We start from the raw sequence: 26,253 nt of genomic DNA on the forward strand, positions 1-26,253 counted from the left end.
AATCAGCATTCCAGATAAAGATAAAATATCTCTGTATTAAACTGTAAAGTTATAAAATAAAAAACTAAAGAGAGATATACATTCATCTAGCACCTTTCACAATTTTGGGGCAACCCAGACAGCTTTACTGTCGAATCAAGTGCTTTTGAGTTTCATCTCTGTTGTAATGTAGATTAAGGTTAGTGATCCCTAATCTCAACCTGTTAATATTGGGAGCTGGGCAAAGTAAGCCTGGTTGTTTTAACGTTTGGTAAATTACAGTACTCATGTCATAGTGGGCTGAACTTGCTCTATCCTAAAGGAAAAAATCTTACTGGCCCTTGTGAGCAAACAAATGGGTATTAAATGCCAAGAAGGAATTCTGGCAGCACAGCTCCACCCCTTGTCATAGTTTTCCAGAGCAGAAGGGCATAGATTCAATCCTTTGCTTTGCTCAGCTGCATTTCTGAGGCAGTTGAACACCAAACAAGCCAATGCAAATTGAGCAAGAGAGAAAATCTGGTTAGCAGGCCAGATTATGCTCTTTCTACAAATCCCCTGATTGGATTCCATGCAAACGCAAATGGCTGTGAAGCATCAACCTGAGGGAACTGACTGAAACAAGCAAAAACAGAAATTGTTGGAGAAACTCAGCAGGTCTACCAGCATCTGTGGAGAGAAAACAGTTAACTTTTGACTCCAGTGACCCTTCGTCAGAACTGAAAGCAGCTATGAAAAATTTGCATTTATATTGATGACTGAGGTGGGGTGGCGGGGAGAAGGTGTGAGTAGGTAGGTGGACATGGAGCCCGGACAGCGCGGAAATAAAGGTAAGCAAACAAAGCCAGGCAAGAGGAGAAGTTAGTTGGTGATGCTGGGCACTCTGAGTGTATGAAAATGGGTTGGCTGCATTGAAAGCAAACCAAGTTATGACTGGACCTGTGGTGTGGGGGTGGGTAACAGGTTTTAGAAGGTTCAAGCCCTGAAGTTATTGAACTGTGTTGAGTCCTGAGGGATGTAAGGTCCCCAAGTGGAAGAAGTGTGGTCGTTCTTCCAGACTGTGAAAGGAAGAAGAATGCTACATCAATTCAACAATACCAGACTTGAATGCATTTGCTGAGGCCTCCCATTGCTCTGATGCAGTGCCTGCACCCATGTACTGCTATCATGATAGCACTCCATCTGTCCCCTTGTTTGCCTGATGTACCCAACTCTCCAATGGCCACGTTCAATTCCTGCAAATAGAATACATTCTCAGTGAGGGTATAACCAGCAAGAAGGAATGCACTGGCCTCTCTTTGTTCAGCTTCCATGACTGGTCACAACAAATGTTTAATTCTTCTTTTATTGGCTCAAGGATATATCTCTCCCAACTTAAAAATATAGTTAATGAAAAGCCAATCAACCAGATTTTCTTGAGTCAAACATAAGGCAAATTTATTACCTGTTAAACGTGAGGAAAATCAAAAAGAAAGCAGTCATTTAGCCCTTAGCTATATGTACACATGCACAAAGTTAAAGGGGAATGGTGTCCATTGTAAATGAGGATTCAATTACGGCTGTGAATCCATTAATTGTCTTTGAGGTCTAAGGTTTTTTTTTAACCAAAGACCGATGTTATTTTGTTGGTTTCTTGGATTCAGTCAGTTAAGATGGCGTTGTATTTTTGAAATGCTGTTGGTTTGTACTTAGTTTTCGCTTGGGACTGATCAGTTTTTGTAGAATTGGGCACTACTTCCAAAGATTGCAAGAACCCTTTATTTGGATGTCATTCCATATGTTTTCATACATCCTTCATCAAAACCACATGCTCAGAAGGAAAATGAAATGCTGGAGCAATTCAGTCAGTCCGGTAGAATCTGTGCCGCAGTAAAAGGGAAGTTAGCATTTCGAGTCTGGTATGACTTCTTCAGAACTCTCAAGGTTTGTGTTTGTGTCAAACCTGACTGTTGGCCAAAATGAGATTAATCTAATTTTACTGCATGTTTTAATGGCACAAAGTCAGAGTTTTCCTATCTTCGATGTGTTTTGGGTTTCACACCCTCTCTTTATGCAAAGAGTTTTGGTTTTGAGCCTTTGTTCCAGCAGTACTTGTCGAGAACCCCCTTTTGCAGAGATGTTCGAAGGTCTTACTGTGAGCTGTAAGTTTCAGATGATGAATTTTTAAGTCCTGGTAATTACCTCATGGATAGTCTTTTTAGAGTGAGAGTCTCAGCCATGCTGTTTCAAAATACCTTTGAAAATCCTGAGAGCTTGGCTGCTCAGAGGTCAGGTGATTTTGGTAGGCACCTTTAAAGTGAGCCAGTATTTCTCTCAAATCTTTCAGGTAGTCAATGAGATTTCAATGATTTACGGTGTTTTTATATCAGCATGAGTGGTTCTGCCTCCTGCCTCTATCATGTTTTCTGCATGGCTGCAGTCATAGTATTTGAAAACTCTGCATTGACAACATTCAGCTCAAAAGAGTTACTTTCTTTTTTCCCATCACCATGTTTTAGATGTCTTTTAAAACTGATCTTCAGCATCTCAGTTATGGGTATGTGTAAATTATTATTTGTTAAACCAACCTGAATTTCAAAGTTAGGGAGTCACGGGGAGGGATGCAGCTTCAAACCTGCTAATTCATTGTGTTGTCTTCATTTTGCTATCCAATCTTTGATTTACCTTGTCAACATGATCTACAATCATATTTGTTTTACAGTCACCACTGATGGGCTCCCAGCATGAAGATTACATCTCAGGAGAGGAAGCTAAGGATGCGAAGAAGATTCAGCCATCTAACTCCAGGTTGTTAGAAGACTACAGCCAGAAAGATTACACTCAGAATCCTGAATACCTTACATTTATGGAAAACCTCTTTCATTCACCTTACCAGCAGGGATATATTAATTAGGAAGATACAACTGTACACTTGGGCTTTTTTTGTTTGTTTGGGTTTTTCAATGGAAAAAAAATGCTTTTGTGCTTAGTAAACTGATTCAATTTTAAAATTGCTATTGAAAGACTCTGCAGTAAATACCTGTGAGCCATCTTCTGCGAAGGTGCTAAACATATTCAGAATGGAACTACTGAATCTGCCTTGAAGTTTCAACCATGTCTCTTGTATATAGGAAAAAAGAGTCTTGTATGAGGTCTTTTTTTTTGAAAATCTTGGGTTTAAGAAAAGGAGAGAACAAAGTTCAACACTTTTCTAGCTTTTGTGTGCATTTTCCTGGCATATTTGAACCAAAGCAATATTTTCAATTGATATGGGGTGTGGTCATATCAATATGAAGGAAACCCATTGTTACTACTTTGACTTGTCTGCAGCAAGGCAATTCTTCCAATTATCTTCAGGGATAGTACTTTTTGTTATTGTTGGGAGGCTTTGGTGGATTTTGAAGAAGTTTATTACACAATTGTAAGGACCACACTCCTAAACTGGTTTAAATTTTTCTCTGAAGGCAAAATATAAATCCCCTTTCTTAAAACCTCAGATGTGATGTATTGAATCCCAGCTCAAAACTGGGATGCAATTCTGGCTGTTCCAGTATTGTTGATATACAGCTGCTGTGTTAACTTGTCGCTCTGTGGATTTTATAGTGTGTATGGCTTTCAGGTGGCCAAGCACAGAAGGACAGCTTTATTTTTGCCCAAAATTGTTTTAAACTTTAATTTTTTTTTTGCTTTTAATTTGTGTGGTGAATCCTGATATAAAATGAGATTAAAGGTAGTAGTTGTGCAGGGAGCTGATGAACTCAAAAAGCAATTGGTTACACCTAAAATTCTATGGAATCTGTTGGTCCCAAAACTAGCTGTCATGATACCTCTCCTGTTGGCTTCTGGGTTTGGGAGTGGGGAGGAGGTCCATACTTTCTTACGTTGTCTTAGTTTTGTTTTTAACACTTGGACATTTGTGTTATTTAAGACCCAGTCCACAATTCAGTTGCAATAAAATAACTAATAACTTGAACTCATTTGCATTGTATTGCCACAACGTCTGATCAGTACAAGGGCAGCCTCTGTGTCATTACTTGGATTTATCCCTTAATATAGTTTGAGTTATGAGAGTCTCAAAACTAAACATTTGTTTTGCTTATCATTAACCAAAATAAAGCAAATTTTTCACAGTTCAAAACCTTCAAGCCACTTTCTGTAAACCATTGATTTAATTGATAACCTCAAAAAGACACTAGTTTATTATAAATTAATGTGCTTATTTGTATATATTCTAAAGTTATCTTTGTATAGTTTTCTTTCTTGCTCAATTTGAATTGTTTCATCTCAATAAGCACAAAGCATGATGGAATTATAGAGCTATTATTGATACCTCCTCATGGCTGAAGTGCTCAACTGTGTGGCTGCCATAAGAAATTGGAAGCTGGCTGAAGTTGAGCTATTTCTGTTTCATTCATTTGTGAGTTTACTCCAACCTTTGCTGTGCCATCAAATAGAGGAGAGTGTCGGTAGAGAGTCCGGACCTTTGTATCTGAATTAGAAAAAAAGTCCAAAACCATGAGAGGAACAAAATGTAATTTTTCTTTTCTTTGTCATGTAGCAACAAGTGTTTGTATGACCGTAATCAGCATGTGTCGATGTTAAAGATTAGATCTGATTAGAATGCTGTGTGGAATCAATTCATCAGGTCACAGAATTAAGTCTTTAATTTTTGTTTAGAGGGATTGGACCCCTCAGAGTATTTGTGAGAGTGGGTAGGGAACAAGGGTGCAGGTGGGTGGGTTGAAAGGAGTTAGTTCCATGACAGTTTAAAATCTATTGAGAAGTATTGGTTTGAGTAAAACTAGAAATTAAACTGTAGGAGATCATTGCCATCACCATCAATAAATCATGTACAAAAACAAAATGCATTACACCACTGTATTAAATACTTTAAATTATTTCTGCTCTGTAAAATATCAGAATACATAAAAACACTCACTCTTCAAATGTCCACTTTCAGCATTAACTATTAGAAATAAGATGTCCAGTTTAGAAGTGTGGTAGCTATGTGTTGATTGCAGTAGTAAATATGTAGTTTTTAAAGATAGGTGTATAGTGGAGGCTAAGTCTTGTAATTGTAAGTGACTAAACTGCAAACAGTTCTGTTGAAATGATCACAACAGAACATGACAACATTTTTTCAGCGTCACAGGCCATGACTTTTACATTTTTTAAAAAAGAAAGACCTGACTAAGTTTCACCTTGAGGGAAGAATGTTCAAAGTTGTGCCTCATTTGACTCCAGCAAAGAAGATTCAAAATCATAAAACTGCTGTAAACCTTAATTATTTGTTGATTTTGCAAACTGAGATGCAACTATTGAAATACTGGATATCAAGATACTGGGTACCTTGACCACCTCACCTTAGAGACGTTGGGTCCCATTCAAATATTGGAATAAATCACCAGTCCATATTCTTTCAGTGCGGTTCTGTTTGTTTTAATACATTGATAAGATAAATGTTCAGTATTGCAGGCTTTGTAAAGATCAATGCTTGAAATGCTGTCACTTTGTTTATAAAAGGCATAAGACTTTGCAGGTTTGGGGGACTAGCTGCTTTTCAACTATCGTGAAGAAGTGGAAATAGAATATTTTAAGAAAGCCATAGAATGCCAAGAAAAACAAAGGGCAAAGGGATATCTAATGGAGGTATCACCTATTGTGACAGAGTTTAATGGTTGCATGTGTGGTGTGTATCTGATTTTTGGTGTTTCCCTGTATATAAGACCTTTGCTGTGAATTGTAGAGGAAGCTCCCCTCGCTCTCACCGAAATTGAGATTGGGCAACAGTCCGGGATAACTATTTTTGCAAATATTCATTGTAGTTGCCCCAATACGTTCAGCTGGTTTGCTAATCCCCAATTGGATTTCTCAGGCAACCTAAGCCAAGGATCTGTCAGACTTTATAATCTTTAAATAAGTCTTGCCCTGCTTTGTGGCCATTCCAGTACTGTCCAGTCTGAAGAATTGGACTGTCATCAATTTCAGGAAACCGTCAATAGAGTTCGGAGACCTGACATCTTAAGGTGCTTATTCAGGGACATGGTAATGTGCTGTTTTTATGGTATTGTTTGAGATGATTTGGGTGAACAGAGCCTTTATTCTGGGATCTTCAGAACATTAACCTGCCTAGCTGAAGCTCAGAGCAATAGACCCACGATGATTGGTAATAGATTCCCCAATGCTCTGCTTGAGTACATTTCGGGGTGAATGGCCTCATGAATGGAAATAAATCCCAGTTACATTATCTTATCAGTGGCCAATGATAGATCAGGTGTATCTTGCCAGTACTGAACCTCAATTGTTACAAGATAATGAAAAGTTTGAAAAAGAAAATACTGGAAAAACTCAACAAGTCAGCTAGTATATGAGGGAGATGGACAGTTAACATTTTGAGTCAATGCTGATGCTTTGACAGAACAGTGCTGATCATAAACTTGAAATATTAGCTCTGTTCCTCCTTCCACAGATTCCCAAGCTGTTGAGTATCTCCATCCTTTTCTGGTTTATTTCAGACTTGGAATATCTGCAATATTTTGCTTTTGTGCAGGCAGTTTGAAGCTTTGTCACTGGAGCCAGGGACAGTGGAATATCTCCTGTCCGTGATAGTGTCGGTTAGTATTGAAACGTCTGTGACTCTGACGACAATTTTGGTTTATCCCCCCCGCCCCAAATCCTTTTTTTCCTTGATATTTATATTACATCATTGGATTTAATCATTAAAGTGTAATGTTTTTGGGTATTGTACAGTTAAAATGTATTTGATTTTAAAGATTTGCTGGCATTACCTGCTGATTTATTATGACTGGGTTGCAGCAAAGGAAGGGGAGGAACTGATTTGCTTCGTTCACTGTTTGAAAATACTGTACATTTTTTAATAAATTTGTAACTGTATGATTTAATGGAATTAGATTTGTTAGTTTTCAATGTTCTTGTGCTTATGCTTTCCTATTGGTTTGCCCTGGGTTGATGAAATAAAAGTGAAAATGGCATTGCAGATCAAAGTGTCCCAGCACAGTCTCTAACATTGCTTTTAAATTATGAATTTTTCAGATGATTTATGCAGCTAATATTCAGTAGGCATTCGTGTTATTCTCTCCCTGTTCATCTAACCCTCTCAACATCTCTTTCTAATCCTTTGCAGCCACCCCCCACCCCAAACCTTCATTTATTAAGCTTCCCCTTAAAGACAAAAGTACTGTTCAGCCACAGAAGCTGCTTGTGGAATTAAGTTAACTCCATGGTCGAGCCAATCTCTAGAGTTTCTTCTGAATTCTGCATTGGATTTATTAGTAACTGATAATTATGGCCTGTAGTTCTGATTTCCCGGTGTCCCACCTAAGTGAGAACATCTCATGTCTATCCTCTGAGGTCACCTCTCAATCATCTTTCTACTGAAAAGCACAGCGTACCCAGCAGGTACCCATGTGACTCAGCTAATATTGTCTATCTCGTACGCTGCAGACAAGATTGCCCTGAGGCAGGGTACGTTGGCGAGACCGAGCAGAGGCTATGGCAACAGATGAATGGCCACCACACAACAGTCAACAGACAGGAGTGTTCCCTCCCAGTTGGAGAACACTCAGCAGTCCAGGACATTCGACCTCGGATCTTCGGGTGACCATCCTCCAAAGCGGACTTCGGGACAAGCAACAGTACAAAGTGGCCAAGCAGAGGCTGGTGGCCAAGTTCGGTACGCATGGGGATGGCCTCAACCAGGATCTTGAGTTCATTGTCACACTACAGGTGACCCTACTACACTGCACACCCTCACACAGACACAGACATTTCTACATATACGTACACTCCTACAGACACACACACACACACCCCCATACACTCATGCAGACCCTCTCATAGGCAAGCGCTCTCTCATATGCTCACACATGCTCCTACACTCACGTACACACCCCCCCCTCACAGACTTATACCCCTTTACACACACACACATGCACACACTCTCACAGACGCTTATAACTGCCCCCCCCCCCACACACACACACACACATGCACACTCTCTCACAGACGCTTATAACTGCCCCCCCCACACACACAAGTTTGTGGGGTGAATTTGTAATGCAGAATTACATTTTATTTTGCTCAAAAGCTGCATGAATCCATGGAAGATTCTGTAAGTCTGTTTTTTGGATTAGAATCAGTCAGAACATTGTGATACAGAGAGTCGCACACAGGACACCTCACACCTTAAATGCATTATCTGGGCCTAAATGACACCAATTGTTAAAGTTCACTTGAGAATGTAAATTTTTTTTTAAAAGTTCTGCGATTTACGAAAGAACTGAAACAAGCATGGTCATTCTAAAAGATGAGAGGTTTAACAAACAATCCAGGTCTTTTTCAATATATAATTTCAGTTACATCACACTGTAAACTTTGCTATAAATTCTGTGTCTTACGATCTTATATTCCACAAGCACCTGATGAAGGAGCAGCACTTGAAAGCTAGTGCTTCCAAATAAACCTGTCGGACTATAACCTGATGTGTGATTTTTAACTTTGTACACCCCAGACCAACACATTGGCATCTCTAATACGAGAGTTTATTCATTTCCCCAAGCTGTTCAACTACAATACCATTGCTGATTCTCCCACTATTCACAACCTGAAGGTCACAATTGTCTAGAGGCTCATGGATCAATCATGTAAAGCAGTTGCTACAGCATAGGATCTGCTGTACATAATGCACAGGTTTGGATGTCAGAATGTAAGTTATCTACTAAGCATAGATCATCAGGATGATGGAATACTTCCTGCTTGCCTGGTCAAGTACAACTTCAGCAATACTCAGTCTTGACGTCATCTAAGACAAAAGCAGCCTGCTTGCTCAGAACAATAACAGTGATGTGTACTACCTGCAAGGTGCACTGCAGCAACTTGCTCATGTTCCTTTAACAGCACGTTCCAACTTGCTATGCTCTACCAGAAGGTCACGGCAGCAAGCACTTGGGAACACCATCTGCAATTCCCTCTCCAAGTTACTCATCAACCTCCTTTGGAATTATGTCGCTGTTCCTTCTAGGACAAATCCTAAAAATCCTGCCTTTGTAGTTCCATAGATACATGTACACCACGTAGACTGCAGCAGTTCAAGAAGGCAATGGTCTAGTCAATATCCAAAAATTTAACTCTTAGGAAAAAAAAAAACTGGATCTATGTTCCCTAGGGTTTTGAAGAATGAAAGGTGATCCCTGGAAAAAAAAATGTTTCCTGTGGCTATATAGGTTAAGAACTAAGGTCACAACCTCCAAGTGGAGAGTTGATAATAGGACTGAGAGAAGTAACATCCTTACTAAGATTTTCAATTCTCTACCCCAGAGAACTGTAGGTGTTCATACATTTAGTATGTTCAAGTCGGAGATTGCTAGATTTTGGAGAGCTGCAAGAATTAAGGGATATAGGAATTATTCAGGAAGATAACAGTAGGTTACTCACGGCAGAGCAGCATCTGAAATTGAATAACATACTGCTGTTCCAAAACTTGATAAAATTCAAAAGAACAATCAAAGGGCTTGATGTTGTTTTTGAAATGGTTAGGTCCTAGAGAGTGTTGCTGAACAAAGAAACCTTGGAGTGCAGGTTCATAGCTCCTTGAAAGTGGAGTCGCAGATAGATAGGACAGTGAAGAAGGCACTTTGTATGCTTTCCTTTATTGGTCAGAGTATTGAGTACAGGAGTTGGGAGGTCATGTTGCAGCTGTACAGGACATTGGTTAGGCCACTATTGTGTGCAATTCTGGTCTCCTTCCTATCGGAAAGATGTTGTGAAACTTGAAAGGTTCAGAAAAGATTTACAAGGATGTTGCCAGGGTTGGAGGATTTGAGCTACAGGGAGAGGCTGAACAGGCTGGGGCTGTTTTCCCTGGAGCGTCGGAGGCTGAGGGGTAACCTTATAGAGGTTTACAAAATTGAGGGGCAAGGGTAGGATAAATAGACAAAGTCTTTTCCTTGGGGTGGGGGAGTCCAGAACTAGAGGGCATAGGTTTAGGGTGAGAGGGGGAAGATATAAAAGAGACCTAAGGGGCAACTTTTTCACGCAGAGGGTGGTACGTGTATGGAATGAGCTGCCAGAGGATGTGGTGGAGGCTGGTACAATTGCAACATTTAAGAGGCATTTGGACAGGTACATGAATAGGAAGGGTTTGGAAGGATATGGGCCGGGTGCTGGCAGGTGGGACTAGATTGGGTTGGGATATCTGGTGGGTGTGGACAGGTTGGACCGAGGGGTCTGTTTACATGCTGTACATCTCTATGACTCTGTGGTAATGCCCAAATACTACTCCCATTTTCGAAGGCATTTCCATAAACATTTTATGAATTATTCCCACAGTGAAACAGAGGAATAAAAGCAACAGGGAGCTTGCCTATTTCATAGTAATTATGGTAAGATCAACTAATCTTAAACAAGTAGTTTGCTTTATATCAGGATAATGTCTGACATTTGGACTGACCTTTAGCGGGGGTTTGGGGGTGGGGGTTAGCGGGAAGGGGAAGAAACAGAAAAAAGGTGTGAACATTGACTTGTGTGGCTGATCATCATTATGGTAGTGAATACAAAATAACTAACTTACATTCATGTCATTCACATCTGCGGAGTGCCTCAGTGAGAATGACATATTCTTGAATTGTAGTCACCATATAACTTGGGAAATGTGAAGCTGATTTGATCAAAGCAAGGTCTCCGAAACAGAAATAAAATAACTGACCAATCAGTGATAAAAGGTTTAGCCATGCTTTGGACTTGATTGCATGACCGCTCATCCAGAATCCCGCAAGTCAATCGAACAGCATTACCTCTGTCCTCCCAACTCCAACATAGTTACAACTAAGAAACAAAATGTTCAATAAAAATCTAAAGCATACAATTATTTATCAAAACCTGTAATTTTTCTCCTGGTTGCTGTTTACAGTAATTTAATTTTATCCTTCCTTGGGATGACTACAAGGCTGACATTTCTTGTTCATCTCTAATTGCCCTTGAAGTGATTAGCTGTCTAGGTTCATTTCAGAGGGTAGTTGTGAGTCATTGCATTGGTCCTGGAGTCACATTTAGGCGAGAATGGCAGATTTTCTTCCCTAAACGGCATTAGTGAACCAGGTGAGGTTTTATGATAATCAACAGTAGTTACATAGTCACCGTTAGACTAACTTTAATAAAAATTAGAGATTCTATTGAATTCAAATTTTGACCCGCTACAGTGAGGTTCAAGCAATACCACTACCAGTTCATTACTATATTCCTGTACTGAATTCCTGAAGACTCTTAACAATTCTTTCTAAGAATAATCCTAACCTGGACTCTTTTAATGCCTTACTTGAAAGGCAGTATGTCAGAGAGCAGCACTTCCTAATTATTTTGCAGTGCAGCATTGAGCTTGTACAAAACAAAAATCACAGTCATTATAGTGCAGAAGGAGACCATTTAGTCTGTAATTCCTGCGCTCGTTCTATTCTCCACAGCGCCAATCTCCTGTCTTTTCCCCATATCTCCACACACTGTTGCTATCTAAATAATCATCAACTGCTCTCTTGAATGCCTCAATTGAACCTCCCTCAGTCTCATTTCCAAGTGATTTGGTCCAGACCCTGCGTGAATTTTTATTTTTTTGCATAATCCTTGTGTTGTTTGCACATCACTTTAAATCTACATTTTTTTTTCTAATTCCTGGAACCAAATCACTTCTGCACTCACTCTAATGCATTCACATCTTTACATCCATGACTGTGGACAGTACTCCAGCTGAGGTCTAACAGGTGTCATATCCAATTCAACATCACCTCCCTGCTCTTGTACTCTATTAATAAAGCCAAGAACACTGTATGCTTTATTAACTGCTTTCTCCACCTGTCCAGACATCTTCAATGATTTGTTCACATATACCCCTAGGTTCCTGTCCTCCTGCAACCCCATTTAGAATTGTACCCCTATTTTAGAACAAAGAATGAAGAACATTCCAGCACAGGAACAGGCCCTTCAGCCCTCCAAGCCTGCAATCCAGATTCTCTATCTAAACCTGTTGCCTATTTTCTAAGGATCTGTATCCCTTTGCTCCCTGCCCATTCCTGTATCTGTCTAAATACATCTTAATTGACGCTATCGTGCCCACCTCTGGCAACGCATTCCAAGCTCCAAGCTCCAAGCACCCATCACCCTCTGCATAAAGAACTTTCCATGCATATCTCCTCTAAACTTTTCCCCTCTCACCTTGAATTCGTAACCCCTAGTAATTGAGTCCTCCACTCTGGGGGGGGATAAAGCGTCTTGCTATCCACTCTGTCTATACCCTTCATGATTTTGTAGATCTCAATCAGGGCCCCCCAAACCCCCATCTTTCTAATGAAAATAATCCTAACCTACTCTTTCTCTTTATCGCTAGCGCCCTCCATATCCAGCAACATCCTACTGAACCTCCTCTGCACCATCTCCAAAGCATCCACATCCTTTTGGTAATGTGGCGACCAGAACTGTACGCAGTATTCCAAATGTGACCGAACCAAAGTATTATACAACTGTAACATAACCTGCCAACCCTTGTACTCAGTACCCCGTCCGATGAAGGAAAACGTGCTGTATGCCTTCAAGACCCTTCTATTGACCTGCGTTGCCATCTTCAGGATACAATAGATCTGAACACCCAGATCTTTCTGTACATCAATTTTCCCCACGGCTTTTCTGTTTACTGTTTGCTCTGAATTAGATCTTCCAAAATACATCACCTCATATTTGCCCAAATTTAATTCCATCTGCCATTTCTCCACCCAACTCTCTAATCTCTCTATATTCTGCTGCATTCTCTGACAGTCCCCTGCACTATCTGCTGCTCCACCTACCTTAGTGTCATCTGCAAACTTGCTCATCAGACCACCTAAACCTTCCTCCAGATTATTTATGTGTATCACAAACAACAGTGGTCCCAGCACAGGGCCCTATAGAACACCACTGGCACAGTTCTCCATTTTGAGAAACTCCCTTCCACTACTACTCTGTCTCTTGTTGCCCAGCCAGTTCTTTATCCATCTAGCTAGTGCATTCTGGACCCCATGTGACTTCACTTTCTCCATGGGGAACCTTATGAAAAGCCTTACTGAAATCCATGTATATGACATGTACAGCCCTTCCCTCATCAGTCAACTTTGTCACTTCCTCAAAGAATTCTATTAAATTGGTAAGACATGACCCTCCCTGTGCAAAACCATATTGCTTATCACTGATGGGGACCCTATCCCTCAGTATCTTCTCCCGCAGCTTCCCTCCCACTTTTACCTTGTCTTTCAATGTTCCTCTGACAAAGGTGCATCACCTCACACTTCTCTGCATTGAACCTTCTCTGCCACCCTTTTGTTATTTAATGAAGCTGCTTTTAGGTTTCTAATTTCATTTCTGCCCCATGCTCCTGATCCTTTGCCATTGTTGTGGAGAGGAACTGGAATATTCAAGGATCATCTTGTGGATCGATGCTCTGTATTAATTAACCAAACCAGCAGTGGGCTGTGGAAAGGGTTATTTGTGTCCAACGTCTTGCTGCTCTTTCATAGTTGCATCCCTCCCCAGGTGTCCTTGGAGAGAGAACACACTTCAACTCTTCCATTACCAGTGGACACCATCAGGGCTGGGCTGCGTCATCTTTTCCCAAGACTATATTATAGCTTAGATCTGGTATACTTCCTTGGGAATTTTGATTTTCATCACAATGCTCCTTAAGGTCTGTCTGTACTAATTTGATTTAAGTTGGTTATTTCAGGGGAGTTTGAAGCTGAAGGGACTTGTGATAAGATGATAGTGTTCCCATCCTGTGGGTTAGATGACCTAAGTTCAACTCCTACCTCAGAATGTGGTGATCATACAGATGTGTTGTAACATATCCAAACATACGTTATGATTTTTGTATTGTCTTTTTATAGTACAAGGCATGTTTATTAAACAGGTAAACCTTGGGCTTTCAGCTGACAGAAGGGGTTTATTATACGGACTGATAATGTTGTGGAGGAAGGGAGGTGCGGGAAGCATTATTATACAAATACTAGACAGTCTAAAAATGTAAAATTACATTTAATTAAATAGAGGATGTCAATGTTAAAGGAACCAAAGTGCAATAAATCTGGAATGTGTAAAGAATTTTTTAAAAATGGGAGTAAGGGACTATTGCATCAAAACATATGATATGATAACTATATTTAAAGTAGATAGACCTTTATGTCAAATGATGAACTGGATGAGGTTACATTGCCTATGATTCCTGAACCTTGTAGAAACTCTAAAAAGCTTAATGAGTCCTGGATTATGATGCCTACAGTGAGTGCTGCTTGATGTTTGACTTGAACTCAGGGTTTCAGGGGTTTGGCTGTGACTGAGTTACTGCAGGGCGTAGGGGAGGTTGAGGGTTTCGATATTTCAGGAGGTGATTAATTCAGGAGGAGAGTGGGTGAGTGAGTGGGAGGTGGCTTTTGGCAGCTCATGGAGAGATGGGCAGACCAATAATCCTTGGGTGGAGGGTGGGTGGGGACACGATTGCTCCTGTGTTCAGGGCTCTATATCAGTGAAGGGGGTGCTGCATCTTGGGGCAAGTGAGGTCCAGAGTATATCCATAACTCTGTGGGGCAAATGAGTCTCCATGAGGTTTAGGGAGGGTGATACAGAAATGCAGTGGTCGATTGAACAAAATGGGGTTTCTGAAAATGCCAATGTAAGTCTTGTGTAGACTGATGCCAGGGTAATGGACAACACTGACAGGACACTGACCACTTTAACTGGAGGGGGGGGGGGGGGGTGATGAGTAGCAGAATCTCATGGTCTTGGTCAGAAACAGTGACACAGGAAAGGAAAAGTTTGTGTCCCTGCTCTCAGAACATCTGCGGTTAGGGAGGAAGCTAAAAGATTAGACCCTCCAGCTTACTCCCAATACCCCACAGGAGTGAATATAGGGACAGTGAAGTAAAATAGATTAACATCTGGCTGGAGAAATCATTTCAGAGAAGGTCTTAAAATTCTTGTGAATTTTGGGACAGGGGGGACCTGTTCAAGATTTCCATCGCCATAAAGTGGGGACATGTGGGTTTTGAGGCAATGTTACTGCTCCAGCAATCCAGAGCCCCTGGCAAATGTTCTGGAGATGTGGGTTCAAATCCCACTATCCCAAATGATGAAGTTTGAATTCAATATAATCTGACATTAAGAGCTAGCCTGACTTAGAAATTGTGTGATGTGGACACACTTGTGTGATGAATGCAAAATTATGCAAAAACACACACAAGTGGTAAGTGGTAGCATTTTAATTGTGAAGGTTTTCTCTAGTAATGCTCTCCAACAGTTGGTCGAGATGATAATCTAGTCCAATACAGATCTTCAGAAGGTATCTATAAGTCTTGTATAAGTGGTAATAAAAGGAATTTCACTATTAACTTTCCTCATTATAGTGGGCCTCCAACAGCAGGTAGCAATAGTAGAGGAGATCTGGTTCCCTTCCTGAAGGAAGCTGTATCTTTGACAAACTGAGAGAGATGGAGACAGAAGCCAAGAGCAAGGGACAAATCAAAAAGGAGCAGAAGGCCAAGATTTGTGGGTAGAAAGATGGCGCCCAGAGAACCAGGAAAGGGAATTGGAGCAGCCGTGCAACTGCTGTATACATAACCAGCACCGCTGAGCTGTCAAACCTCATGGAGAGAGGGAGAGGAGGGCAGTAACCTAGAGCTGGAGCAGTGGGTCCACACTCAAGACCAGATTATGAATAGCATAAACCACACTTACTGATGGTGAATAAAAAGCTGGGAGTTGGTGGTGCTGTGAGCCAACAGCTGCAGGAGACCTGGGATGAGGTATCTGGGCAAAACCCTTGAATTTGAGAGACCACGAGGAGATAGAGATCCCCTTTGTATCCGAGAGGGCAGGTAACTGGTGTTACATATCACAGAAAATCGACAGTAGGAGTTCCTGTTACCTGGCTGATTAGAATTTAGGAGTTAAGCTCAACAACAATATCCTGATGGATTTGCAATATTAGAACAATATCCTACGTAAATAATTCAAAACTTGAAACTATGCATTCTCATTAATGTTTGTCGAGATTTGTTGCCAGTGAAATAAAGAAACCCTATTTAATAATCCGTGCAGTGTTTGTATATAAATCCCCTGTTACATAATATTTAAATTCTGCCCTGGACAAATTTGTAACGTCTATTGGCACAGGACAGACCTGATGTTTAAAATGAAGTGAGGGATGTATGCAATGACATATGACTCAAAGCTCTGGAGGTAACATTAAAAACAGTTTTCCAACAGGCACCAATCTTTATCCTCTGAAAAAACCCCCACAAGGCAGAACCCCAAAGTGTCATAACATTATTAATCACTGCAGTGTTAAAACTGGTAAGTACCTTCTGCCATCACTGAGTTGCTTGGCAACACAACAGGGTTCACATGCAGCAAACTGTCACATCCTTACACTTAAGAATTTGACACTGATTAGTTGAAAGCACAAGGACCCGAACAGTTTGTTCTGGGCTGACAGTAGCAAGCACCAGCTCCTCCATCGTCTAATGTATGCTCCAACAGGTCTGCTTCAGCCTGTGATGAATAACTCAGCATTTGAATGTGTGTAGATAAGGCAGTACATTCCACAACTGGAGAAGTGTACTGTGAAGCATTGCTGCTAATAATTGATCACTCTTCAAACTCAGATAGATACAGCAAGCTGTATATTAAAGACTGACGCACCACGTCCTATGTCTCACCAGTCATTCCTTCAAATAATGGAAAACTTCATCTTTAAAAATCCAACTCCCATAGTGAACTGGTAGACAAATATCATTTATATTTGGCCGGATCATGAATTAGTGGTTTATCTATCTGTCCTTCCAGTTCCAAATCTAAACCTCTTTGTATCTATAGTTGCTCTTTCTGTCACTTTCTTCTGTCCTCCATTTTGGTGGCGATTTCCCAGGTGACTCTGCCCAGACCTTGTGGTATTTGCCATTTCTGCCAGGGAGAGATATTGGGTGTTTGAGGTAGATTTTTGCCACCAATCCTTTGCTTGTCTTGCTTTGTCCTCAGCCTATCTGGTGATTAGTAGTCAATGTTACACCACCAAACAGTATCTGAAGACGAGGCATTGTTCTCAGATAACAAGAAGATTCATTGCAGGGAAGCAGTAAATACAACCACGTTTGGTAAGGCACAATTACTAGGGCCTGAGGGAGTCAGTACAGATCCATTGGATTGGCCAATGGGAAATGTAGGGTTGCAGGTATAGGTGGGTGTGAGACTCTGGGTGGGATGATCTTCAGAAGGTCAGTGTGGACTCAATGGGTCAAATGGCCTGATTCCACACCGCAGGGATTCTATGATAAGCACATTTTGCCTTCCACTGCAAAACCCATTGTGCTCATGTCTTGACATGACTCACCAGGCTGCGCAAAACCTTTTTCAAAATCATGCCTTCACATGTTCTGGTTACTGTTGGTAACCAGAAAGTTAGAGTTGAATTCCTTCTCTCCAGTCTCAGACTGTGTGGCATCAGTAGAATTGGTGGAGCCAATGTAATATGAACATTAATACTGACCAAACCATCTTGTACAACATCCTTGTCTGCTCTAGTTTCCCTCCTTCACCGGTAGATTAATTTCTGTTTAGCTTCTCTCTCGCTCTTTTTCATTAGAAAATTGTCTTTTTTTAGGTTGATCTGCTGTTCTCCCTATTCTATTGTTTTTGTGCCTGGATTTACTTAAAGCTTTGGCTTTTCCTCTACTTTGCCAATTTCATGGTAACTTTGTGGTTATTATCCAGAGACATGAAGTCAGATCCAGCCACGGCAGCTGGGAAGCTCAGTTAATAAATCAATCTAAGCTCAGTAATGGTGATCAGAAGACCATAGGATTATTGTATAGATCCATCTGTTCCACTAATGTTCATGAGGTAAGGAAGTGTGGTGTCCTAACTTAGTCTGGATTGCACTCAACAGCAATGTAATTGACTTTTAACTGCCCCATGAAATGGCCAGGCAAACTGATCATTTGTATTTGAGAAGGTGGCTAATCACCACCTTTTCACGGTGTGGGCAGTGAATGTTGGCATTACCAACAGTAACCAGAACATGTGAAGGCATGATTTTGAAAAAGGTTTTGCGCAGCCTGGTGAGTCATGTCAAGACATGAGCACAATGGGTTTTGCAGTGGAAGGCAAAATGTGCTTATCATAGAATCCCTGCGGTGTGGAATCAGGCCATTTGACCCATTGAGTCCACACCGACCTTCTGAAGATCATCCCACCCAGAGTCTCACACCCACCTATACCTGCAACCCTACATTTCCCATTGGCTAATCCATCCTAACCTTCACGTTTTTGGACTGTGGGAGGAAACCAGAGGAAGCCCATGTAGACATAGCGAATGTGCACGCAGACAGTTGACCAAGGGTGAAATCAAACCCGACCTCCAGGCACTGTGAGGGACCAATGCTAATCACTAAGTCACTGTGATGCTTACCTCATGGGTAAACAAGCCTCAGTGTTTCAACCTCATCTGTTCCTCAATGTTGTGCCCTTCTTTCTGAAAACAAAATGGTATCCATTTAAATAATTTTACCTTCTAGGTCAAACTTTGAGTAACAAGGTGCAGCGTCCTTATGTCTCCATGAATGTTCTTCATCTCACAGTCATAGACTGTCTGTAGCAAAGGATCACTGAGCACTCTGAGGATATTATCCACCGTACCCTTCAATAATTGGTAAAAATTAATCTCTCTTCAGGAGATACTAATTGTGAATCTCAATTACATCCAGACTGTGTCTGTGAGGTTGCCCCTGTATATGTTCCACATGGCCAGAGCCACCTTTATATTCCTTAGCTCAAACCTGACTTGAACACTAATGGATGAATTTGCTGTATTTAGAGTTTTAAAATATTTTATTCTGATCATGAATGCTGGAATACAGAACTTGTGAAAATTGGTCTGAAATGAATATTACATAACACAAGGGTGCTACTTACTTTCCTTTATCTTTTCAATCCTGATACAACTAGTTCAGTTCAAAAAGGATAGAAATGATCATCAGAGAGGTCAACACGCAAACACTTTTGAGCTGGGTCAAACCCCATCCTCAGCTAATCTACCATCTTATTTATGGTGGTAAAGGTATATGTTTGTCAATGGAAATGTTCCCAATAGTAAGACATATAGTAATCAACAATTAAAGCTGGGTGCAGGGAGTAGCATTTTTAATACATTTTTGGTGTCAATTTAGAACACATGAAGTTTTTAAAATCTTTCTCTCTGCATCTACACCCCTTACTAAACCTATTTATTCTTTCTATGTTTCTGTCACAGTCTTGTGTGAATGGCTTCCATTAAAAATACAAAGCTTTATTTTTATAACACGAATTGCGAACATGTAAATATGCTACACTGGGATACACGCTACACTGTTTTGCTCCTCTCATATGTTCAGTCTGTACAGCAGAGAAAACTCGTTAAGAATGAAAGAAATAGAGCAGTTGTCAACCATTTGGCCTCTTTAGCCATCTCCTCCATTCAGTGCAATCATGATTAGCCTTCTGTCTTAACTGCACTTTCCTAGATTCTCAGAGTTAGAATATCTGCCTCTCCCTCCCTGAATATGTTCTCAATGATGAAACATCCACAAGCCTCTGGGGTAAGATTCCAAAGATTTCCATTCTCTATTTGAAGAAATTTCTCTTCTTCACCTCAGCCTTGAAATATTGACCCAATTATCCAGAGACTGCACCCTGATTCCGTCTCAGTGATCTCCCAGTGTCTACTCTGCTCAAGCCACTTGAATGTTTCTGTGACATCACCTCCTTTTCTTCCAATCCCTCACCATCTCATTCCGGTAACCAAACTGGTAAACCGTTGCTGGAGCAAGTCCTTCCTTCCTTCCAGATAGAGGTTGAAACCACCCGTAGGTGGGTGATCTCACCAAGGCCCAATATAACTGGGGCAAGACTTCTATTACAATTCACTTCCAATTAAAAAAAAGGAAAACTTTCACACTTTTTACAAAACTATTCTGGTCTTCTTTCTTTATTACTGAATTGAATTCCCTGACACTTTCCATAGAATCCCTACAGCGTGGAAACAGGCCCTTTAGCCCAGCAAGTCCACACCAACCCTCTGAAGAGTAACCCACCCAGACCCATTCCCCTACCCTGCATTTACCCCAGACTAATGCATCTAACCAGCACATGCCTGAATGCTACAGGCAATTTTAGCATAGTCAATCCACCCTCATCTGTACATCGCTGGATACTATGGGCAACTTAGCATAGCCAATTCACCTACACATCTTTAGATTGTGGGAGGAAACCAAAGCAGCCAGAGGAAACTCATGCAGACGCTGGGAGAATGTGCAAACACCACACAGAGAATCCACCCAAGGCTGGAATCAAACCCAGGTCCCTGGTGCTGTGAGGCAGCAGTGCTAACCACTGAGCTATCATGCTGCGCACTTTTTCACATTAAGTGTCTGTTGTCTTGGCACTTTACCTCTTTACCGACCTTCTGTGCCTTATAGTTTGTATTTCTATCCAGCTTTGTTCCACTAGCAAGCTTGGATACATTATACTCAGTTGGGGAGTGTTGCTGAACAAAGAGACCTTGGAGTGCAGAGTCATAGCTCCTTGAAAGTGGAGTCTCTGGTAGGAAGGATAGTGAAGGAGGTGTATGCTTCCCTTCATTGGCCAGTGCTTTGAATATAGGAGTTGGGTGGTCATGTTGCGGCCACAGGACATCATGTAGATTGTAAATAGCTGAGGCCCCAGCACTAATCCGTGTGACACTCGATTAGTCTCAGCCTTTTGATTTGTAAGTACCACATTTATCCTTAATCTCTTCATCATGAGTTAGTGAACCCTCCATTCCTGCTAATATATTGCCCCAGGTCCATGAGAACCGCATCTTTTGTGTTCACTATTTGTGTTGCACCTTTTCAAATTCCTTTTGGAAATCCAAGTTTACTATAGCTCCTGCTTTCCCCTTTCCCCTCTAATTACATCCACAAAACAACACCAATAAGAACAGTAGGTCAGGCAGCATCCTAGGAGCAGGAAAATTGACAATTCGGGCAGGAGCCCTTCATCAGGAATCGATTTTCCTGCTCCTCGGATGCTGCTTGACCTGCTGTGCTTTTCCAGCACCACTCTAATCTAAACTCTGATCTCCAGCATCTGCAGTCCTCACCTTTGCCTAACACCAATAAATATACCAAGCACTGTTTCCCTTTTGTAAAAGCATATTTACTCTGATCACACTATGCCTTTTATAAGCCTGTTGTTAAGATTTACTTCACAATATGTTCTAGTATTTCCTATGATTAATACCAGGACAACCAACATTTTCAACATTATGTTTCTGTGTCCCAAATTGCCGTTACTTTTCATAAATTTACTTAATTTACTTTAAGTCCATACTTCAATGGAAACTTATTATAAATATCTGCAGTACCTGCTCTGCCTACAGGTGTCACTGTGACAGAACTTTCCAATGTCAATTAGGTCAAGCCAGTATGATCAAGAGTTGCTGTTTTATAACGGACATGCATCATTCTGGTCACTGATGTCTCGCAGTTTGTGCATCCTGAATTCTTCTTTCACTGGCACAGCACTGGGAAAAAAAATGTTAATGGCTCAAATGGGGTTTTGAAAAGAATGTTAAACCAAAAAAATTTCAGAATCACAGAAGAGTGGAGGTTGCTTTTCGGTGTGTGGAGGGGGTGGGGGGTGTGGTTGGTGGGGGTGGCGTGTGACCAGCAGTGTGGCACAAGGTGCAATGCTGGGTCTGCTGCTTTTCATCATTTATATAAATGATTTGGAAGTGAACATAGGAGATATGGTTAGTAAGTTTGCAGATGACCCCAAAATTGGTGGTGTAGTGGACAGTGAGGAATGTTACCTCAGCGTACAACAGAATCTTGAGTTGAATTTATTGTCATGAATACCGGGCACAGTGAAAAGCTATGTCTTGTGAGCAATACAGGCAGATCACAGATACTTATCTATGCTATTTAACTCTATCAGATAAGTGTATGATCAGATGGGCCAATGGGCTGAGGCTTGGCAGATGGAGTTTAATGTAGATAAATGTGAGGTGCTGCATTTTGGAAAGACAAATCAGGGCAGGACTTATACACTTAAGGACAAGGTCCTTGAGAGTGTTGCTTAACAAAGAGACCTTGGAGTGCAGGTTCATAGCTCTTTGAAAGTGGAGTCACAGGTAGATAGGATAGTGAAGAAGGCGTATACTTCCCTTCATTGATCAGTGCTTTGAGTACAGGAGTTGGGATGTCATGTTGCAGCTGTACAGGACATTATTTAGGCCACTTTTGGAATATTGCATTCGATTCTGGTCTCCCTGCTATAGGAAGGATGTTGTGAAATTTGAGAGGGTACAGAAAAGATTTACAAGGATGTTGCCAGGGTTGGAGGGTTTGAGCTACAGGGAGAGGCTGAACAGGCTGGGGCTGTTTTCCCTGGAGCATCAGAGTCTGAGGGGTAACCTTATGGAAGTTTCTCAAATCCTGAGGGGCATGGATAGGATAAATAGTCAAGGGCTTTTCCCAAGTGTAGGGGAGCACAAAACTAGACACTACTAGTGGAGTGCTGCAAAGATCTGTTTTGGGGCCTCTGCTGTTTGTCATTTTTATAAATGACCTGGATGAGGGCATAGAAGGATGGGGTAGTAAATTTGCAGATGACACTAAAGTTGGTGGAGTTGTGCATAGTGTGGAAGGATGTTGTAGGTTACAGAGGGACATAGATAAGCTGCAGAGCTGGACTGAGTGGTGGCAAATGGAGTTTAATGCAGAAAAGTGAGAGGCGATTTGCTTTGGAGGGAGCAACAGGAATAAAGAATACTGGTCTAATGGTAAGATTCTTGGTCGTGTAGATGAGCAGAGCGATCTCCGTGTCCATGTGCATAGATCTCTGAAAGTTGCCACCCAGGGTGAGAGGGTTGTTAAGAAGGCATACAGTGTGTTAGCTTTTATTGGTAGAGGGATTGAGTTTTGGAGCTATGAGGTCATGCTGCAGCTGTACAAAACTCTGGTGTGGCCGCACTTGGAGTATAGCGTACAGTCCTGCATTATAGGAAGAATGTGGAAGCTTTGGAAAGGGTTCAGAGGAGATTTACCAGGATGTTGCTTGGTATGGAGGGAAGGTCTAATGAGGAAAGGCTGAGGGACTTGAGACTGTTTTCGTTAGAGAGAAGAAGGTTAAGAGGTGATTTAATAGAGACATACAAGATGACCAAAGGATTAGATAGAGTGGACAGTGAGAGCCTTTTTCCTTGGATGCTGATGGCTAGCACGAGGGGACACAGCTTTAAATTGAGGGATGATAGATATAGGACAGATGTCAGAGGTAGATTATTTAATTAAAGAGTAGTTGGGGCATGAATGCACTGCCTGCAGCAGTAGTAGATTCACCAACTTTGAGGACATTTAAATGGTCATTGGATAAACATATGGATGATAATGGAAGTGTAGGTTAAATGGGCTTCGGACTGGTGTCACAGGTCGGCGCAACATTGAGGGCTGAAGGGCCTGTACTGCGCTGTAATGTTCTATGTTTGTTAACTTCGCTTCTGGATTGCCTGGCTTTGTAATCTTCCCTTGTTAAAAACGCCCCCCATCACTCCCTCCTCTCTCCTTTATGACTAGCTTTGAATAAATGAAAGGCAAAGTTCAAATCCCAGTTAGTCCTTCCTCTGTGTCCCCAGTTTTGCCAGGAGCCAGCACTGTCGGATTGGAACTAATGTTTTAATTAAAGAATTTGAAGTCTGGGGGTCGGACTATGAAAAGGATAGGGGAGAGTTGATTAGGACCCGATGAAATCATTTTGAGGTGGTGATTATGCGATGACAAATTTGATTTTAAAATTCTGCAGATTGGAAGAGAAAAGGATAATGCGTCGATTGAAAAAAAAATACAACAGGGAATGTAGAAACAAGAGGTGGCCATTCAGCCCAACCAGTCAGTTGTCAGTTCTATCATTCAATTCAAGGATGGCTGATTCATATCTTCACTCTCTCTAAAAACCTGGTTCTTCAGCATCATTACCTAGCAAAAGCTAAACAACCACAGTTTAGAAATTTGAATTCCCGTCTGAACAGATTTTCTCGCAAAGAGCAGGAAAGACTTGTTAACAACATTTCCATATCATTTCAGGCTGAAGGAACAAGATGGTGTTTGGAGTAGTTAAAGCTCTAGTAAAATGAAAAGATAGTGAGACAATTAAAAGGACAGTCCTCCAACATTACCGAACAAGCCCCTCATTGGGATGTAAGCTGCTACAGAAAATTAGATGAGAATTGAACTGACATAGGCACCAGACACAAAGGTTCCACCTGCCCCAGTTGACACTGCAGGAGTCCTCATTAAAATTGTGTCAAATTTGGAATCATCTCACAGGTTTGAGAAACAACTGCCTAATATAACCACACTCTAATGAACCCTCAAGCTGAGATTTGAACTGCCTCACTGGTGGGATGGACCCTTCAGAGGTAATGGTCCCCTGGTACACAGTCTGGGGGATGTGACTGTGAACATTGCCTCCAGTCCCCATCAAGTCACAGGTCAAACAGGGGCAAGGAAATCTCCTGTGGATTACCCACGACCCTCCCTCAGCTGGTGACTCAGTACTCCGCCACACCACTTGGAAACAGCGTTGCAGCAAGGCCAATGCCAGAATCCTGGAATTCTCTCCCTTCCAGCACCCTACATGGATGTATTGATGCCACAAGGACTACACCAGTGCCCTCCTCCACCATCTTCTCAAGGACAATTAGGGATGGCCAATAACCATCAGCCTTACCAGTATCAAACACGAGGAAATGAAAATATAAAAGGATGAACCAGTATTGTTAATGGAATAGAGCGAGAGAATAAAAGATGGTGAAAGTTGCTAGACAGACAGAGACCATGTGAGAGAATAAAGAATCTACAGGACAGGAACAGGCCTTTTGGCCCATCAAGCCTGTGTCAACACATGATATCTTTCTAAACAAAAAGCCTTGACCTTCACACATTCTGAATCCCTCCCTTCCCTGAAAATTCTGTCAAGATGCCTCTTAAATGTAGCTATGATCCATCTCTACTGCCTCCTCTGGCAGCCCATTCCAGGCACTTACCACCCTCGGAGTGCCTCTCACATCTCCTTTCAACTTAATCCCTTTTACCTTAAGCAAACGGAATTGACTTTTCTGCCCAGGAACAAGGCTCTGACTGTCCATTCCGTCCAGGCCTCTCATAATTTTGTAAACGTGTGTCAGATGCCACCACCACCACACCCCCGCCCCCCCAGCCCCCCAGCCCCCCCCCCCCCCCCCCACCCCCCCTCCCCCACACCATTCCTTCAGCATTCAAGTGAAAACAAATTGAGTTTGTCCAATCTCTCCTCATAACTGATACTCTCCGAACTAGGCAAATCCTGGTCAAACCTTTTCTGTAGAGCTATACACAATATTTCAAATGTGGCCAAATTAAAGTTCTATATATCTGCACTGTGACTTGCTGATTTTTATACTCCGTGCTCTGAGTGATGAAAGTAAGCATGCTATATACCCTCTTGGCACCTTATCTACTTGTGTTGCCAATTTCAGGTAGCTGTGGACCTGTACGCCTGGATCCTTCTGTATATTGATGCTATTAATGGTTCTGCTATTTACTGGATACTTCCTGCATTAGATCATCTAAAATGCACCACTTTGAAATTGTCCGGATTACATTCCATCTGCCATTTCTCTGCCTAAGTCTCCAGCCCATCTATATCCTGCTGTGTCCTTTGGCAATCCTCCTCACTATCTGCAGCACCCTCAGTCTTTGTGACATCTGCGAGCTTACTAATCAGGCCACCTACATTCTCCACCAAATCATTTATATCACAAACAACCAGAGTCCCAGCGCTGATCCCTGTCAAACAGCGCACTGGTCACAGACCTCCAATCGGGAGATCTCTGCTAATCTTATGTTTTCTGTGACCAAGCCAATTCTGCATTGATCTTACCTGCTCACCGTAGATCCCATGTGACGTCACCCACTGTATCAGCCGGCCATGATGGAGCTTGTCAAAGGCTTTGCTAAAATCCATATGGACAACATCTACTGCCCTAACATCATCAAACATCCTTGTCCCTTCCTCAAAAACCTCAATCAAGTTTGTGTGATATGACCTTCCCTGCACAAAACCATTACTGCCACCTTCGCTAATAAGTCCATATTTTTCCAAATATGCGTAAACCCTATCCCTAAGAATCTTCTCCAATAATTTCCGTACCTC

At 41.6% G+C, this 26,253-nt stretch overlaps 1 protein-coding gene across 2 annotated transcripts in view; it reads left to right on the plus strand.

Moving 5' to 3' along the window:
• The window catches only part of kdm4b (lysine (K)-specific demethylase 4B), a 499,010-nt gene extending 492,048 nt beyond the window's left edge, over nucleotides 1–6,962 (plus strand). For both annotated transcript variants that reach the window (XM_072593817.1, XM_072593816.1), the window contains one exon: nucleotides 2,681–6,962. In XM_072593817.1, the coding sequence (XP_072449918.1) occupies nucleotides 2,681–2,872 (192 nt within the window). In that variant the 3' untranslated portion in view covers nucleotides 2,873–6,962. The remainder of the gene's footprint in view (nucleotides 1–2,680) is intronic.
• The last annotated feature ends 19,291 nt before the right edge of the window (nucleotides 6,963–26,253 follow it).

This window comes from Chiloscyllium punctatum, chromosome 24 (genome assembly GCF_047496795.1).
Source record: "Chiloscyllium punctatum isolate Juve2018m chromosome 24, sChiPun1.3, whole genome shotgun sequence".
Classification (NCBI taxonomy): Eukaryota; Metazoa; Chordata; class Chondrichthyes; order Orectolobiformes; family Hemiscylliidae; genus Chiloscyllium; species Chiloscyllium punctatum.